Raw genomic sequence first — 18,039 nt, forward strand, 5'->3', positions numbered from 1 at the left:
TCTTCTTTTTGATGATTTGACGGCTTATGCATGTATAGCCCACGTATATGTTGATCGCTGTATGCTATGTTCCCCCCATTTGTCGTAACCAGAACGTCTGGTCGGTCCTTTTTACCTCCATTGTGAAGTTTTGTTGTTGTGGAGACGATTTGGTGTCTTAGGAAGGGACTGAGCTGTTTCTCACAACGAAGGTATAGTAGGATAGCTGTTTCTCTCTCTCTTGGGAAACTGACGGATATTACACGTCTTTTAAATCGGAAAAGTACGTACCCTCAACCACGTTTCCCATGTCAGTCGTGCTTATTAGTAGCAGTACTGATTTTGAAGTATGCAGCAATGCCTCACTAGCAAATACAGCGAGAAAAAACGACATGAATACTTTCGTTAGCTAATACATGGAGTTGCCACTCATGCGCTGCTGCATGAAAATGCATACGACGAAACAACTCGATCAGTAGCCTAAGGAGACGCAATAGTCTTATTGCAGTTTACAGTAGCATCACCACCACTGCCCTGGTAGCCTTCCTCTCAGACACAGAAGTCATGGACCGATGTTAGGTAGTTTTGCTCATGTGTAGGATAATATAGCAACTTCGTCCAGTCACTACACCTCTAGAGTGCCCCCTCTTCACTCTATTGAGGTAAATGTATGTGACATCAGTCTACTCATCTACAGTACATGCTAGGGAATGGCCTAAGTCTTTTTAACATGTTGATTCTTTTCCTTAATACTTGTGGAATAATATTGTTTGTGAGAACCAACCCTAATTTGCTAATATCTATATGCGAGTGCATGTGTGAGGACGCCGTTCCTGATACAGAGCTTCTATGTAATATCTTCTTTGTTGAAGTACGAGGGTTGGAACTTAGATAGTAGTAACTATTTATTTACAGACGATACAAAAGAGTCCCCCCCCCCCCCCCATGCATCATGGACCTTGCTTGCCGCTGGTGGGGAGGCTTGCGTGCCTCAGTGATACAGATAACCGTACCGTAGGTGCAACCACAACATAGGAATATCTGTTGAGGGGCCAGAAAAACGTGTGGTTCCTGAAGAGGGGCAGCAGCCTTTGCAGTAGTTGCAGGGGCAACAATCTGGATGATTGACTGATCTGGCCTTGAACAACTAACCAAAACGGCCTTGCTGTGCTGGTACTGCGAACGGCTGAAAGCAAGAGGAAACTACAGCCGTTATTTTTCCCGAGGGCATGCAGCTTTATTGTGTGGTTATTCCGGAGGTAAAATAGTCCCCCATTCGGATCTCTGGGCGGGGACTACTGCCTACAGAAAAATTAAAGAGACCTTTGGAGAAAAGAGAACCACTAGCATGAATATCAAGAGCTGAGATGGAAACCCAGGTCTAAGCAAAGAAGGGAAAGCAGAAAGGTGGAAGGAGTATATATAGGGTCTATACAAGGGCGATGTTCTTAAGGACAATATTATGGAAATGGGAGAGAATGTAGATGAAGATGAAATGGGAGATATGATACGGCCTGAGGAGTTTGACAGAGCACTGAAAGACCTAAGTCGAAACAAGGCTCCGGGAGCAGACAACATTCCTTTAGAACTACTGACAGCCTTGGGAGAGCCAGTCCTGACAAAACTCTACCATCTGGTGAGCAAGATGTATGAGACAGGCGAAATACCCTCAGACTTTAAGAGGACTATAATAATTCCAATCCCAAAGAAACCAGGAGTTGACAGATGTGAAAATTACCGAACGATCAGTTTAATAAGCCACTGTTGCAAAATACTAACACAAATTCTTTACAGACGAATGGAAAGACTGGTAGAAGCCGACATCGGGAAAGATCAGTTTGGATTCCGTAGAAATGTTTGAACACGTGAGGCAAAACTGACCCTACGACTTATCTTAGAAAATAGATTAAGGAAAGGCATACCTACGTTTCTAGCATTTGTAGACTTAGAGAAAGCTTTTGACAATGTTGACTGGAATACTCTCTTTCAAATTCTGAAGGTGGTAGGGGTAAAATACAGGGAGCGAAAGGCTATTTACAATTTGTACAGAAACCAGGTGGCAGTTATAAGAGTCGATGGGCATGAAAGGGAAGAAGTGGTTGAGAAGGGAGTGAGACAGGGTTGTAGCCTATCCCCGACGTTATTCAATCTGTATATTGAGCAAGCAGTAAAGGAAACAAAAGAAAAATTTGGAGTAGGAATTAAAATCCACGGAGAAGAAATAAAAACTTTGAGGTTCGCCGATGACGTTGTAATTCTGTCAGAGACAACAAAGGACTTGCAAGAGTAGTTGAACGGAATGGACAGTGTCTTGAAAGGAGGATATAAGATGAACATCAACAAAAGCAAAACGAGGATAATGGAATGCAGTCGAGTTAACTCGGGTGATGCTGAGGGAATTAGATTAGGAAATGAGACACTTAAAGTAGTAAAGGAGTTTTGCTATTTGGGGAGCAAAATAACTGATGATGGTCGAAGTAGAGTGGATATAAAATGTAGACTAGCAATGAAAAAGGAAAGCGTTTCTGAAGAAGAGGAATTTGTTAACATCGAGTGTAGATTTAAGTGTCAGGAAGTCGTTTCGGAAAGTATTTGTATGGAGTGTAGCCATGTATGGAAGTGAAACATGGACGATAAATAGTTCAGACAAGAAGAGAGTAGAAGCTTTTGAAATGTGATGCTACAGAAGAATGCTGAAGATTAGATGGGTAGATCACATAACTAATGAGGAGGTATTGAATAGAATTGGAGAGAAGAGAAATTTGTGGCACAACTTGACTAGCAGAAGGGATCGGTTGGTAGGGCATATTCTGAGGGATCAAGGGATCACCAATTTAGTATTGGAGGGCAGAGAGGAGGGTAAAAATTGTACAGGGAAACCAAGAGGTGAATACACTAAGCAGATTCAGATAGATATAGGTTGCAGTAGGTACTGGGAGATGAAGAGCCTTGCACAGGATAGAGTAGCATGGAGAGCTGCATCAAACCAGTCTCAGGACTGAAGACCACAACAACAACACCAAAAGAGTCACACGTTTGCTCCTGTTATTGTCCTTCAAAGTAGTCACCAGCGTTGTGTAAAACCCTTTGCCAGCAATGTGGAAGGTGTAGTATACCGTTAACAGAGCCTGTTCTGTTGATGGAATGAATGGAGCTGCCTGTCGAATCTCTGGAACTGTTCTGAACGAATGCCACGAAGTGGTTCCTTCATCTTCGGAATCAAATCAAAGTTACAAGGACTGAAGTCCGGGGACTATGGTGGATGGTGCAGTACTTCTTAGTTCCATCGACCGAACAGAACAGCCACAGCGTGCGCTGTATGCGCCCCTGCATTGTCGTGCAAAACGATGGGTGGGTTGCGCAGAAAGTGTCGCTGCTTCTTTCGCAAAGCTGGTCGCTGGTGATGCTACAAAAACGAATAGTAATACTGTACATTTGATTCCGAAGATGAAGGAACCACTTAGTGACATTCGCTTCAGAACTGTTCCAGAGATTCGACAGGCAGTAGACCGCTCCATCCGCACCATCAACGGAACAGGCTCTGCTAACGGTATACTAAGCCTTCCACATCGCTGGCAACGGGTTCTACACAAGGCTGGTGACTACAATGAAGGACAGTAACAGATGCAAACATGTAACTCTTTTGTATCGGTTGTGAATAAATAGTAGCCACTATTTCAGTTCCAACCCTCGTATGTGTTACGGACTTGCACATAGTTTACAAGTGGGGAATTAAAATCGAATGCATACAGAGCATAGTCTAAGCATTTCTCGGTCATAAGTGTCTCGGTAGCCTCAGCCCATCTCATTTCCCCGTATTTCATGATATTTTTTCCCTAATTTTATGTATTCTCAGCCAATTTACGTAATTTTGCTGTTTTCGCAACTTTACACACCTCGTCGTATTTCCCTCAATTTTACGTATTTCCCATCAATTTTTCGTAATTATACCAGGTTTTTCTCGAATTTTGCAGATTTTATTGGTCTGTATTTTTTCGATAGTTTTCCTGATGTATACGGTCGTATTGCTGACATACCCATGCGTTGTTTGATTTAATACGATAATACTTTCGCGCCTTTTACATCAGCCTACTAAAAAATCTTAAGTATTCTCCTATTTGTGATGATCTACATGAAAGCATTTTGGATAGGACTTTTACACAGAAAGTACCTTTTGACGTCCTGTTGGCGTGTTTTTGGTTGCGTAATTCCGTAAATAGTCTTAATTACTTCGTAAATTAGTGACTTTCGTCACATGCATTCGTTATACAGATGGACAATAGCAGTTTACACGTTATGAAAGTCTGCAGACTTTCGTGACCGTTGTCATTGAAGTTAAAATCTTCTGGGTAAGTAGGCCACGTCATACTTCCCCTAAATTAATCGGCGTTTCGACCCCTCTGCTGGGATCTTCCTCAGGAGCTTCCGGTGTCCACTATTGCTAGAACACTGTCACAGTCCAGTGTCGCGTTCTCTTATAAAGGGGAATTTTCCCGCGTTCGTGCTGGAGAAGTGGTAGTATTGGTCAAAATTTTTACGGCTACCATTGGTGGGCCATCGCCATAGGGTCATATTCCCGTACTGATGCAGATGGAAGGGTGTTGGCTAAACTCTTGTGGATACTGTTGGTGGCCTATCGTCATTGGATAGAAAGACACTATCCCACACTTACGCTGGAGAAGGGTTACTGGTTGAAATTCCTCCTACTGCTATTGGTTGGCCGTCATCATTGGCTAGATGCGAAACGGACAGAGCAAGAGAAGGGGGAATGCTTATCCAAAATATTATTGTCCGCCGAGGTGACTTGCAGCGCGTTGTTCATGTTGCTCGCTTGATGGCTGGGAGCCACGATGCCGGAAGCCTATAGCCGTACTCTCTACTGAATTCTTGGAAATTTCAACCGCTTCTCGGACCTTCCTTCTACAAATGTTTGTTTCCTTAGCCAGCATACGTACGTTATTAACATCGATGTCAGAGCTACAGTTCTCACGATGTTCCGCTACTGCCGATTTTAAACTTTATTTTAGCCACGTGAGCCGATAGTGTTCCTTAATGCGTTCTTTAATAGTTCGTCCCATTTCGCCTATATACACTTTGCCGCAGCCACATGTTACTTGACAGACACCTGCATTATGGAGGCAATCAGGTGCATCCGGAAAAAAATCTTTTATTTTCTTTTGACTAAAGAAACATGTCTGAATACCATTTTTCTTTAGAATTCTGCTTATGCGGTCAGTGACCTCAGAAACGAACGGTAACCTAACGGAGTGGGAAGGCGGTTCCTCGTCATTCTTATTAGTGTGATTAATATTCTGCTTAAAAGCTCCGTCGATTAAACAACTAGCATAGCCATTTGCCTTCAATGCCCTCTTTAAGAAATTCAACTCTGGATCCAAGTTGTCGTCATCGCTGATGCGGAAGGCACGTGAAGACAGTGTTGAGCACTGCTTGCTCCTAGGCTGGGTGGTGGTGCGAAGTGGCATCTAAACACCTGTTTGCGTTTGTCGGCTTTCTATATACTCCGTGATCAAGATTGTTATCAGATCTTCTGTATACCAGTACATCTAGGAACGGGAGATCGAGCTCACTCTCAACCTCCAAGGAAAATTTGATTTTGGAGTGAATTCCATTTAAGAAATTGTGGAACGCATGAAGTTCTTCTTCGCTGTGTGGCCCTATATCAGATGTATCGTCCACATAGCGGAGCCAACAAGAAGGCTTCAAAGGAACACTACTTAATGCCCGTAGCTCAAAATGTTCGATAAAAACATCCGCTGCAATTGGCGAAATGGGTGAGTTCATAACAAGGCCGTCAGCCTGTTCGTAGAATTAGAGGAAATATGACGTGGCCTAATAACCCAGAAGATTTTAACTTCAGTTCACATGTTATTCCAAACTTTGTTTCAGGTACTTTGGCTAACAGGCGACAATGAGTACCATTATATTACACCATTTCATTATATGTTAATAAGAAACGAATGCAATAATTTCAGACTTTCCTATCAATTGACCGAGTTCTGTAGGTTCGTGTGTCAATGTTTCGTAATCGTTTACATTTTATCTCATGCACAAAGTAGAGATCAGTGGGAGATTACTTGTTCTTAAAGAACTGAGTATAGCTAGCTCCCAATCTGGTATGTAGCGTATGCGTAGGGACTTCAAAAAATAAGTAACACTTGTCGCTCTACGCTAAGAACATCCAGCAGTAAGAGTGGCGCATTGTCAGAAGACAAAAGGGTGTTCTGCAGAAACTGTTCTGGTGCGGTACAGATAAAAGGTGCATCACACCGTGCGAGTGAAATGGCGCTACAACTGGCAAAGGACTCCAAAGCTGAAGTTCGCGGGACGTTACGCTTCTTGTGGACAAAACGTCTAAATTGCACACAGATCCACTGTGAAATTCTGCCAGTATATGGGCCAAATGGAATATCACGTCCAACCGTAGTTAAATGGTGCCAATGATTTGACCAAGGAAGCACAGAAATAGATGGTTAAAAAGAAAAGGGTTCAATTGGCTCTAAGCACTATGGGACTTAACATCTGAGATCATCAGTCCCCTAGAACTTAGAACTACTTAAACCTAACTAACCTAAGGACATCACACACACCCATGCCCGAGGCAGGATTCGAACCTGCGACCGTAGCAGCAGCGCGGTTCCGGACTGAAGCGCCTAGAACCGCTCGGTCACAGCGGCTGGTCACAGACCTTGTACCATGCGATTTCCATCTTTTACGCACACTGAAAGAATATGAGGGGAAACAAATTTTTCAACGATGAGGACGCCCACACAGCAGTTCTCGAATGGCTCCGTCGACGAGGAGCGGATTTCTACCGTTGAGGAAGTGACTGATTGCTAGAAAGTTCCTGCCAATGTTTCCAGAGACGTGGTGCCTATGTTAAAAATTAGTGTCATTTGTATGTTTTACTCTGAAGTGGTTTCTGCCTGAAACCACCATTCTGGTACTTTTTTTTTTTTTTAAAGTACAGCTGACTTCCTCGTGAAACAACCGCTTCTATTTCAAGAGTGAGACTTTCAGTGCTATGCTGAGGTACTTCTACGAATGTAGACCATTTCAGTAGTCACTTGCAGCTAGGGTTGCCATATCTAGCTAAGACATCGTTGGGACGCTCTGAAATAGGGAGGTGTAGAAATTAAGTAAAAAATTTATTTTATATAACTACTTTTTATTTAGAACACAATTACATGGATGTTCCATAAAATTTCGGGCTTGCATCCCCAAAAATTTCACTTTTGCTTCTGATATTTCAGCTGTATAGCATTCAGCCTCGGCTCTCTCTGAAGGTGGCTGGATGGTACACAGCCGAAACATCAGGGGCGGAAGTGAAATTTATGCGGCTGCGCTCCCTAAATTTGGAGGAATAATCATTGTGCCACGCGAAATATGAGGATGCACAACAATTACATGGAACTTGTTGCGGCGGAAGTAGTTGATACACCGTATTTTTCAGATGGTTCCATCTTTTTCATCGAGTCTTTTTTCCCTTTTACGTACTTACAAAACTCCTTGCAAGTCAGCTTGTAGTTAAACTGGCACTGTAAGACTGATCCACAGTCCCTGGCAGCAGTCGGTTTCTTTCATCAGTCCACTGGGCCGACATCAGCCAAAACCTTCTATCCACAGTGACGTCGTGTGCTGGAATGGAAAACAATTATTCGTGTAATTTTAGAGTCGGCATTTGCTTTCGGGATTTTCGGTTTCCTCAAGAAAGTAAATCCACATTTCCTCCACGGAACATTTAGACTTACATTCTTCAGAGTCACGCTTAGTTTCCTAAAAAGCTCTTCAGATACGTATCTCCCTGAAAGCAAGCCTGAAATCTTCGCGCCGTTTTTAGTTAGGTATAGTGTTTTCAGTCATCACCCTTTTTCGTATTACCTTTAGAGAGAATTATCTTATCAGATAACTATTCAATTGTAAATTGCTTAAACGGCCCTAGCCCTATACTACTGGAGAACTCTGGTATTTTCTCGCGCCAGCCGGTGTGGCCGAGCGGTTCTATGCGCTTCAGTCTGGAACCGCGCGACCGCTGCGGACGCAGGTTCTAATCCTGCCTCGGGCATGGGTGTGTGTGGTGTTCTTAGGTTAGTAACGTTTACGTAGTTCTAAGTTCTAGGGGACAGATGACCTCAGATGTTAAGTCCCATAGCGCTCAAAGCCTTTTTTCTTTTCGAATTATGACGATAGATCTATAAGGTGCTTGCATCGTCGATACGGGATACGCAACATGCAACGCCATATTTGAGATGACCTTGTCAACATAAACTTGTTGACATAAACAAAACTAACTGAGGCTGCATTTACATGTTGCGCTAACAGATGGCGTTACTACAGTGCTCGAGCCAAGCTCGTTACAGTATTTGGAAAAATCAGTACAAAATTAAGTCTTGCTGGGATGTCGGAACAAGAAGGTCCATAACGGTGACGCTCACGATATGTCAGGACGGATGGTAACTCTACTTATAGCTCTAAAAGCAACGTCAGCGCTTAGACTGCGCTACATGAGTGTAGGAGCTTCTGACAACATGTGGCTCTTTTTATAGTGGCCGTACTAAGGAGACCATCGACAGTGAACCAAGTACACCTAAGTTACTGTAACGTAAGTGTGAGTATTACTGAAATGAAACGACTGAGACAACATTTAATTGTAATACAAAACTTATTAAATTTTAGGCCCACTTTTGCGTGCTACTACGTACTATAATTAGTTTTAGAAGTTAGGAGTCCGTGGAAGTTTTGAGATGTGGGATTTTGTCTAGGAAAAAATGCGAATTTGCTTTCAAATATGTCACATGAAGTGACAGGTGGTTGAAAACTGTTGGGCCGGCCGGAGTGGCCGCGCGGTTAAAGGCGCTTCAGTCTGGACCGCGCGACCGCTACGGTCGCAGGTTCGAATCCTGCCTCGGGCATGCATGTGTGTGATGTCCTTAGGTTAGTTAGGTTTAGGTAGTTCTAAGTTCTAGGGGTCTTATGATCACAGCAGTTGAGTCCCATAGTGCTCAGAGCCATTTGAACCATTTTATTGAAAACTGTTGGCTCCAAAATGAAACCACATCCTTAAAACAACTGATTGTTTACCATTGCGATTGTCATCTCATATTGGTTGCTTACTGTGATAATAGGCCTAAAGATTCATTTTGTGAAAAATTTTACATTAAATTCTTGTCACGGCCCGTGCGGGTCCCACCTTCGGAGGTCCGAGTCCTCCCTCGGGCATGGGTGTGTGTGCTGTCCATAGAGTAAGTCAGTTTAAGTTAGATTAAGTAGTGTGTAGGCTTAGGGACCGATGACCTCAGCAGTTTGGTCCCATAAGACCTTACCACAAATTTCCAAATTTCCAAAATGTTACCACCGCCCTCAAACAGTTGATTGTTTACTTTTGCCAATTTCTTCTCGTATTTTACATCTACATCTATGTTCCACAAAACACTACGAAGTGCTTAGCAGAGGGTACGTCCCATTGTACCAGTTATTAGGGTTTCTTTCTGTTCCAGTGACGTATCGATCGCGAGAAGAATCTTTAAATGCCTGTAGTGCACTGTAATTAATCTAATCTTGTCCTTACGATCCCTTTGTTAGCAATACATAGAGGATGTGTAGTACATTCCATGAGTCATCATTTAAAGCAGTTCTACAAACTTTGTAAGGAGGCTTTCTCGGGATAGTTTACGTCTATCTCCATGAGTGTGCTAGTCCAGTTTCTTCAGCATCCCTGTGACACTCTCCCACAGGTCAAACGAATTTTTGACCATTTGTGCTGCCCTCCTCTCCTTGTTGGTCGTGTTGGGTCAGGTCCCACAGAATTGGGAAATATTCTACAATGGGTCAGACAATTGATTTGTAAGCAACCTGCTTTGTAGACTGGTGGCATTTCGCCAGTATTTTACCAATAAACTGAAGTGTGCCACCTGCCTTGCCCAAGACTGAGTCTATGTGATCATTCCACTTTACAGCCCTACATAGTGTTACTCCCAAGTAATTGACGGAGTTAACCAATTTCACCTGTGACTCACTGCTGTTATAATCATAGGCTAATACCTTATTTATTTATTTATTCTTTGCCCATGGACTCCAGCTGAAAATCCAGCTGAGAGTATTGGGTGTGTCATACAATAAGCTATTAACATCACACTTGATTTCATTATATAAATGAAACAAATAATTAAACAGAAATAGTCTACAAGCATACAAAGGTATTACATGTTTCACATTATATATACACACAAATCCAAACAACATACAGAGATGATAATTGTTAAAGGTAAATTGCAGTAATGATATAACATATTTAAACATCATCTTAGTATTCACTCAAACTGTATAAACATTTCTCTGTGAGATATAGTTTCAAATGATTTTAAAGCATTTTAGGTCTGTTTCTTTTTTAATGATTTCGGGGAGTTCATTAAAAAACCTTTTGCCTGCTTCTTCAGGGGCAGTCATAGACAGTTTTAGATTTCTGTTTATCATGTAGTAATTTTCATTTCCTCTTGTACCGTGTTTGTGTACATCTTTATTTAGGAGGCGTTTATCGCTTGACCTTACCGCCATTATGCTTTGGTATATGTACAGTGAATATACTGTCATAATATTATAGTGTACAAAAGCTATCCTACAGGTCTGCCCTGGCGGTATTTTTGCAATGAGTCTCACTGCCCTTTTCTGAATTGTGAATATTCTTTTTAAGTAGCCAGCTTGTGCACTTCACCATATATAAACTGAATAAGACAAATGTAGGAAGACAAGTCCATAATACATTGATCTGAGGACTTTATCATCCACAGTCTTAGCTGTTTTATGCATGATGAAGTGCACAATTTTGCATTTCATAATATTTAAAGAAAGTCACTAATATTTGCACAACTTTAAAATCTTATCAAGTTCTGACTGAATATTTATGCTGCTTCTTTGAGATAGTACTTCATTACAGATAACTGCATCAGCTGCAAAAAGTCTGCTATTACTATTAATATTGTCGGCAATGTCTTTAATATACAATATGATTAGCAAGGGTCCCAACACACTTTCCTGGGGGGCACCCGAAGTTCCCTCTACATCTGAAAATGATTCTCCATCCAAGATAACACGCTGCGTCCTCCTTACCAAAAACAAACTCAAACCAGTCACAAATTTCGCTTGATACCGCAAATGATCGTACTTTCGACAATAAGCGTATGTGTGATACTGAGTCAAATGCTTTTCAGAGCTCAAGAAGTACTGCATTTACCTGACTGCCTTGATCCAAAGATTTCTGTATGCCATGTGAGAAAAGTGCGAGTTGGATTTCCATGATCCATGTTTTCAGAATCCATGCTGGTTGTCATGGAGGAGGTCCTTCTGTTCGAGATATTCTTTGCTTGCTATGATAATGAAGGTTAACTATGTGAAAATTTTTAAAGGTATATTTTTTTCAAACTGTTGGGGGCTCAAAGAGTTAAAGAGATAGTGTGAACAATACTGACGTGAGGCGGGACAAGCTAAAGACTAATAATTGAAGACGGTGATAGCGGTTACTAAGTCGGTGCACAGTCGCGTTCCACATCATCACAAAATGTCATATTCATGATCTATGGAACAAGTATTAATGGAATGTCACACGATCCCAGTTGCAGTTTGGGCATCTAATGGCTTCCAGGGCAACAAAAATTGATTTTTCAATATTTCATACATTGACCGAATTTAAAATTTTAAAATGCTGCCATAAGATACTCATTAAGATGTATAATCTTACGTTAAAGGTTTAACTCATTAGGTAAAGCACTGAAGGCAGAAACTGTGTGTATGCCTCCAGGCAGCGTTAATCACGGCCCGCAAATTACCCACACTCTGTTCATTCTGTGCTTGAAAATAAAAGGACTTAGAGGCTTCCAACAAACTTTACTCATAATTTCAAGTCTTTTTGAAATTTTTTCTCGCTAACATCTTCCATAGTAAAAAGAAAAAGTTTATAACTTACGACATCTTCGCTGTTCATGCAGCAAGACTTTATCATCTGTCATGACTTTCTAATTTATTACTTCTTTACTAACACCATTCGCATCACGTTTTGCCGGCAGTATTTTCATATACCACTGGAGGTACCTACAAAATTACATCTTTGTACAACACATACCGATACTTCAGGAGATATGACGTCATAAACATTGAAATGCAGGAAAAACTAGCGTTTGAGTCTTGAGCCATAAAGACTTTAAACCTTTAACATCAAATATTTGACACAGTAGCTCATTTGTAAAGTTATCAGACGTTTGTAGCTGTCAGGGGTTTACTGATATTTTGCTAATTTATGTAATTAGCGAGTAAATGAACATTTGATGTATACTCAAAAGCTATGTGATATCTGAATTCTGGACTGTTCTTAAATATTTTTAAACGTAGCAGTCGTATGTGAAGAGTATCATTTGTCTCGCCTTTTCGGAAATCATTATGCATAATAGAATACTGCATGCATAAATAGATGGGTCAATATTTTGAACATAATGATGTATACATCTCCTCACAGTTTGGTTTCAGATCCAGCCTATCTACAGTCAAAGCAGCTTAGAGCATGGTAGCAAAAACATACCATTGTTTTGAAACTAAAACTTTTATCTATGCAACACTGTTGTACCTCAGGAGAGCTTTTGATATGGTCTTCCACAATATTCTCATAAAAGAAACTGCAACAGCACTGAGTGAGACAGAATGTTCTATGCCTAATGCAGTTAGTTAAGGTAAATAATAAAACGTCAGAATCTCTTCCAGTTGTAAAGGGTGTGCCTCAAGGATCTGTTCCTGGACCTTTCTTTTTCATTATTTACATAACTGATTTATCCACAGTTGTACCATGTGATGCAGTGTTACATGCAGATGACACAACACTCATCACATGTGGTACCAGCCTTGAAAATGTGTAATACAGCATGGCAGTTGCAATGGAGAGTTGTACTAATTCGTTTTAGGCAAATGTACTGTGGAAGAATGATAGTAAAACTGAAGACATTCTATTCAGTCTAAATGTTCCCAGTCATGGTAACAATACAGTCAAACTATTAGGATTTCACATAGATCTGCCGGGACACTACCACAGTGAAATTATGTGGCAGACTAGCACGTGTCATCTACCTGCTGTACAAGGTAAGGACAAGTGTCAGTAAAGAACTTCTATTATATGTATATTTTTCATTAAAGTCTTTGTTAAAGAGAATCTGAGTAAATTTGACTTAAGGAGAACAGTTCATGACATAACATAAGAAGTGGTCATAGAAGTAATATGCCGTATGCTAGGCTTGCAAAGACACATAACAGCTACAAACATCTTGGTCCCATCTACTTCAACAAATTACCTGAAAATGCCTACACAGTGCCAGTAAATAAATTTAAAACCAGTCTTTCAAAGTGGATCAAAAGTAAAGTAATTTACTCTGCTCAAGAGTTCCTTGAGTATGTGACAAATGACCCACTTTCCTTATGAGAATGAACTATAAATTAACTGCAAACTATACATATGCCATACTGTGCAACTATTTTATTACTGTTTCATGTACTTATCGTTAATTAACTGTTTGATTATTTATTTCTTATTCACTGAACTGTGTAGTTCATTTATCTTGTAATTGGTCTTTTAGGAAACTTCTTGTTGTTATTTACATTTGCCCAAATATGTATTGCATCCATCCTGGATTATTATACTGTAGTTAATAACATTTGTCATGTCAAAGTTTATATTATTATGTAAACACTGCTAACACCAATTACATGTAAATATGCTCAGCGGTGGAATAAAACATTTGTATTTGTAGTTCCACCTGAGTTATGGGATACTATTGTGGGGCAATTCTGTAGGCTCAAAGTTAGTGCTTAAAGGGCAAAAGAAAGCTGTTATGTGCATTTCAGGACTCGGTCCATGTGAATCATATCGAGATTATTTTAAGAAAGTAAATATAATGACAGTGCCTAGCCTGTATATTTACAACTACCTTGTCTTTTTGACCTAAGGAGAACAGTTCATGACCACAACACAAGAACTGGACATACAATTAATGTGCCATACGCTAGGCTTGACCTGAAAATGCCTACACAGTGCCAGTAAATAAACTTAAAACTAGTCTTCCGAGATGGATGAAAAGTAATTTACTCTGCTAAAGAGTTCCATGAATGTGTGTCAAATGACCCACTTTTCTTATGTGAACTGAACACTAAATTAACTACATACTTCAAATATGTCACACTGGGTAATTATTTTATTAGTGTTTCATACACTTATTGTTAATTATCTGTTTGATTATTCAGTTTCTTTGTCATTCACATAAATATGTTGTTCATTTACCTTACAATTGTCAGGAAACATTTTGTTGTTATTGAAATTTATTTAAATATGTCTTGTACTGTTAGGAAACTTTTTGTTGTTTTTAACATTTATTTAAATACGTTGTGTATCTATCCTGGATTATTTTCGTATAGTTAATGACACACGACCAAGTTTATATTATTAGTACTCTTGTTACTAGTGTGTTAACTTTAACGACACCGATTTCATGTAACTATGCTCACAGATGAAATAAAAGATTTGCAAATTTGTAAATTTATAAGCTAGTTTGCCCAGTTCGCGATATTTTTGGTCATCTGCGCGCATCCAATACCGGTTAAGTACCAGGCTGTGTGGCTGTGGGCAACGACGAAGTCGTGTGTGTGGTGTAGTGATTGTTTAACGCTTGGCGCAACCCTTTGGGTAACGTCGTGGTTTACGCACAACAGACCTCACAAATTTGGATCGCTTCCAAATCAGCAGACAAGCCGGTTCTCACTCGAAAAACCTTGAGCGTCCGTCAGGTGCACAGTTAACCGCGGAAACCGCTGAGGTACGTACACGAATTTCTGGATGAGCGCTTTATACATAACATTGTTACACCGTGCTCTGCGTCTGTCTTGACAATAGTTATTATTTCACAAAACCATTCTCGTACTACATATTTTAGTGCAAAGGACCACAGCGTAGTGTTTATGTTAAAATTTTATGCTGTGCGAACTTTTTTCCTTCAGAACTAAAATTTTGTTGCCTGTCTACCCAGTAATTCTGTTTCTTTTTAACGCATATAGCGCAGGCTGGGCATCGACTATAAAGAAATGTCTTGAAAATAGTTTCCGGTTTGCGGAAATGTTCCGCGCGTGTGCGGCTTTTTCTGCCGAGTCTTTTCCTAAATTTCAAGCACGGTTTTTTTTTTTTTTTTTCCAGTGCCAATGTTCAGAAATCTGTAACCGAGCCCAGATACCTTGAGTGATTACCGGTAATTTGTTTTATCATGTCATTTTTACTGATAAAATCTGTAAGTAGCAGGCAACTTGTTTATAACCGGTACTTTAATCTTCCCTCTGCGTGTATTTACTTACTTTTACGCCAAGGCCGACACCATGCATGTCAACAAACCTTTATTACTTTACTTAGTGTAGATAATTTTTCAGTATTATGCTAAACTTACCTTGTAGTATAGTCTCAAATTTCCTACAGAGACTTACTGCTAATTCCTAACTTATACCACTGCCACACTATTTACATCACAAAATAATCACAGGGAAACACAGCATTTCACTGGATTTTGTTTTCTTTGATGTAACTGTTTAGTAGCATGTTATTATGGTATAAGACTACTAGTTGCCACTTCTCGGACAGATGCCCTCAGTGGAAACATTCTGTGACTCTGATGCAACTACAGCAGAAGTTAACACCGATAAACATGATTCTGACACAATCAGTAGTTCTACTGAAGAACATTCCTCCAGACTTGTTTACAAACCACACAATTGGCAGCCTTTCATGAAGCAGAGTGAAGACATGCCACTAATTCCAGGTCAGTGCAAAAACCACTCATTAGTATCGTAAAAAGGAGATTTACTTAATAGGATCTTGTGTCACATTGCTTATTTGATTCTTCTTTGTTTTATAATATTATTGTTTGCATGAATGGTATCCAAGTTGATATGTTTAATATTATTTGTTAAAAACTCTCATAAGGAGAACTCTTTCATTTCTCTGCATATTACGTTTCTTGTATGCAATAAAAAATACATTCCAAAAGCAAATGTTTATGTATTGAGTTTTCCAGTAGGACACAACTCAGGAACTAGTAGTGTTAAAAGCTCCTGTCATGAAAAATCTGATCCATTCTTTCTCTTTGCATATGTTGGATTTTTGTTGTCAGTTAGAATGCCAGTTATTAAATTGTTAAATTAGCATATTTACAAATTCAGAAATAGTTGCCCTTACTCTCTTGTTCAGAGCCTCAGATAATAATGAACCTCATTGCCAGATAAGTTTTGAAACTAATATGATACACTGAATGAAATTCTTAGAGGGTTATTTAGTATATAATGTCGTTCCAGGAGTAGAATAGGATAGAAATAAGATACCAGTACCAATTGTATTGAGAAGAATTAATTTTCACAAGGTCAGTTTATTTCTTCTCTATCTAACACTTGCTTATGCATTTCTTGTAAACTTTCTTGTTAAAATTCTGCCATCTGTAATAAAAGCCACTTCAGTGTCTCTGAAAAGTTGGAATATGTGAAACTTTTATAAAACTACTGTATTGCTGTGATGAGGCAACAAAACACTTTGCTTCCTGCATTTTGACTGCCATGTGCTCTGGCTGAGTCTGATCATCCTGATATAAAAAGCTTGATTTAACTAACACTCATATAGGTAAGAGCCATTGAGTAAGAAGATGGGGGGGGGGGGGAGGGGGTGTAAAACCCAAATAAGGAGTGTTTTTTGGCAGTATTCATCTGAGCATGATGCATTTTATTTGTGTACTTGTTTATTTATATTTATATATTTTCCTTTGTTCCATGGGAACATGTGATCCACATCTACTCGTTTATGAAATAAGTCTCTACATACATAGGCTACAGAAAGTTGACTAGAAAAAAACACTAAAATAAGAGATTTATGGCATCATATGCCTGTGTGCATGTGTGTGTGTGTCTGAGTGTGTGTGTGTGTGTGTGTGTGTGTGTGTGTGTGTGTGTGTGTGTGTGTGTCAAAGGAGGAACCAGCAGTAAGATGATCCAAGTCATACAGGTACTGGTGTGCCATCATGGGTTAGGTCTCTGCACCAGTTTCACAATTATTGGTAATATCTACCACACTCAGCATGGTATGTAGCAGTGAACCATGATCGTACAACCTGCTTCACCAAAAAGCTGATCTGGGTCTTCCGAACATTACATGTGTGGTTGGAACTGCCTGTCCTGGCCAGTTTCCCGATACCAGCCTATTTATCATGACTGATAATATTCTCTCTCATCTTGCTCTTTCTCATAATCCCACATATCACTAACTGATTAATTTTTTTTTCACTGACCTGACAACTTCTTAGCTGGCAGCATTGCTGAATGGACATGATTAGTAGCTGTTATGGTAACATGTATATAACACCCTGTCACACAGTGTGGTCTGTAACACAGCAACCATGATCATACTGCCTTCTACTCCACAAAGATGACATGAGGTCTTCCTCAAATGACAAATATCTCAGAACTTTGTAGAATGGAACTTGCTCTGCGACATGTGTTGTACCTATAGGTCTAATCAATCTGTCCTCAAATAGCGACCCATTGTAGTTGTTAGCCCGTTTTCACTCACCCACTCAATTAGTGTCATCATTGTTACAACATTCCTGTATACTCACTTTAATTTCTGATTTATGTTTTAATGTTTGTTTTGTTGCAATCTTTATTTTTTTACCTCTTCTTCATTGTTAGTTACTTATATAGTTTCATGTTGCCTGGATCATTTTTCTGATAAATCATAATGATGTGGAATGAATCATTATACACTCAAACTGCAAATTCTAAATCCAATCTGTTTTCCTCTAACCTTTGTCACTATAAAAACTTGTATTTTGGAGGATGGAAGCTCTAACTCACATTTGATCATCCTGATTTAGGTTTACTGTAGTTTCCCTAAAGTACTACAGGCAGATGTCAGGATAGCATATATTATAAAGCAACTAGACCTGCAAGTATGTAAAACTCTGTATATAAGAATTATGTTTCTTCTTC

General features: G+C 39.8%; 1 protein-coding gene across 2 annotated transcripts in view; it reads left to right on the forward strand.

Moving 5' to 3' along the window:
* Positions 1-14,668: 14,668 nt before the first annotated feature.
* The window catches only part of LOC124711250 (proton-coupled folate transporter-like), a 165,761-nt gene continuing 162,390 nt past the window's right edge, over positions 14,669-18,039 (forward strand). Inside the window, exons 1-2 of one of the 2 annotated variants that reach the window (XM_047241221.1) lie at positions 14,669-14,840; positions 15,650-15,827. In XM_047241221.1, coding sequence (XP_047097177.1) covers positions 15,650-15,827 — 178 coding nt within the window. In that variant the 5' untranslated portion in view covers positions 14,669-14,840. The remainder of the gene's footprint in view (positions 14,841-15,649; positions 15,828-18,039) is intronic. The other variant, XM_047241220.1, reaches the window with a different exon arrangement.

Source organism: Schistocerca piceifrons, chromosome 8 (genome assembly GCF_021461385.2).
Source record: "Schistocerca piceifrons isolate TAMUIC-IGC-003096 chromosome 8, iqSchPice1.1, whole genome shotgun sequence".
In the NCBI taxonomy this organism is placed as follows: Eukaryota; Metazoa; Arthropoda; class Insecta; order Orthoptera; family Acrididae; genus Schistocerca; species Schistocerca piceifrons.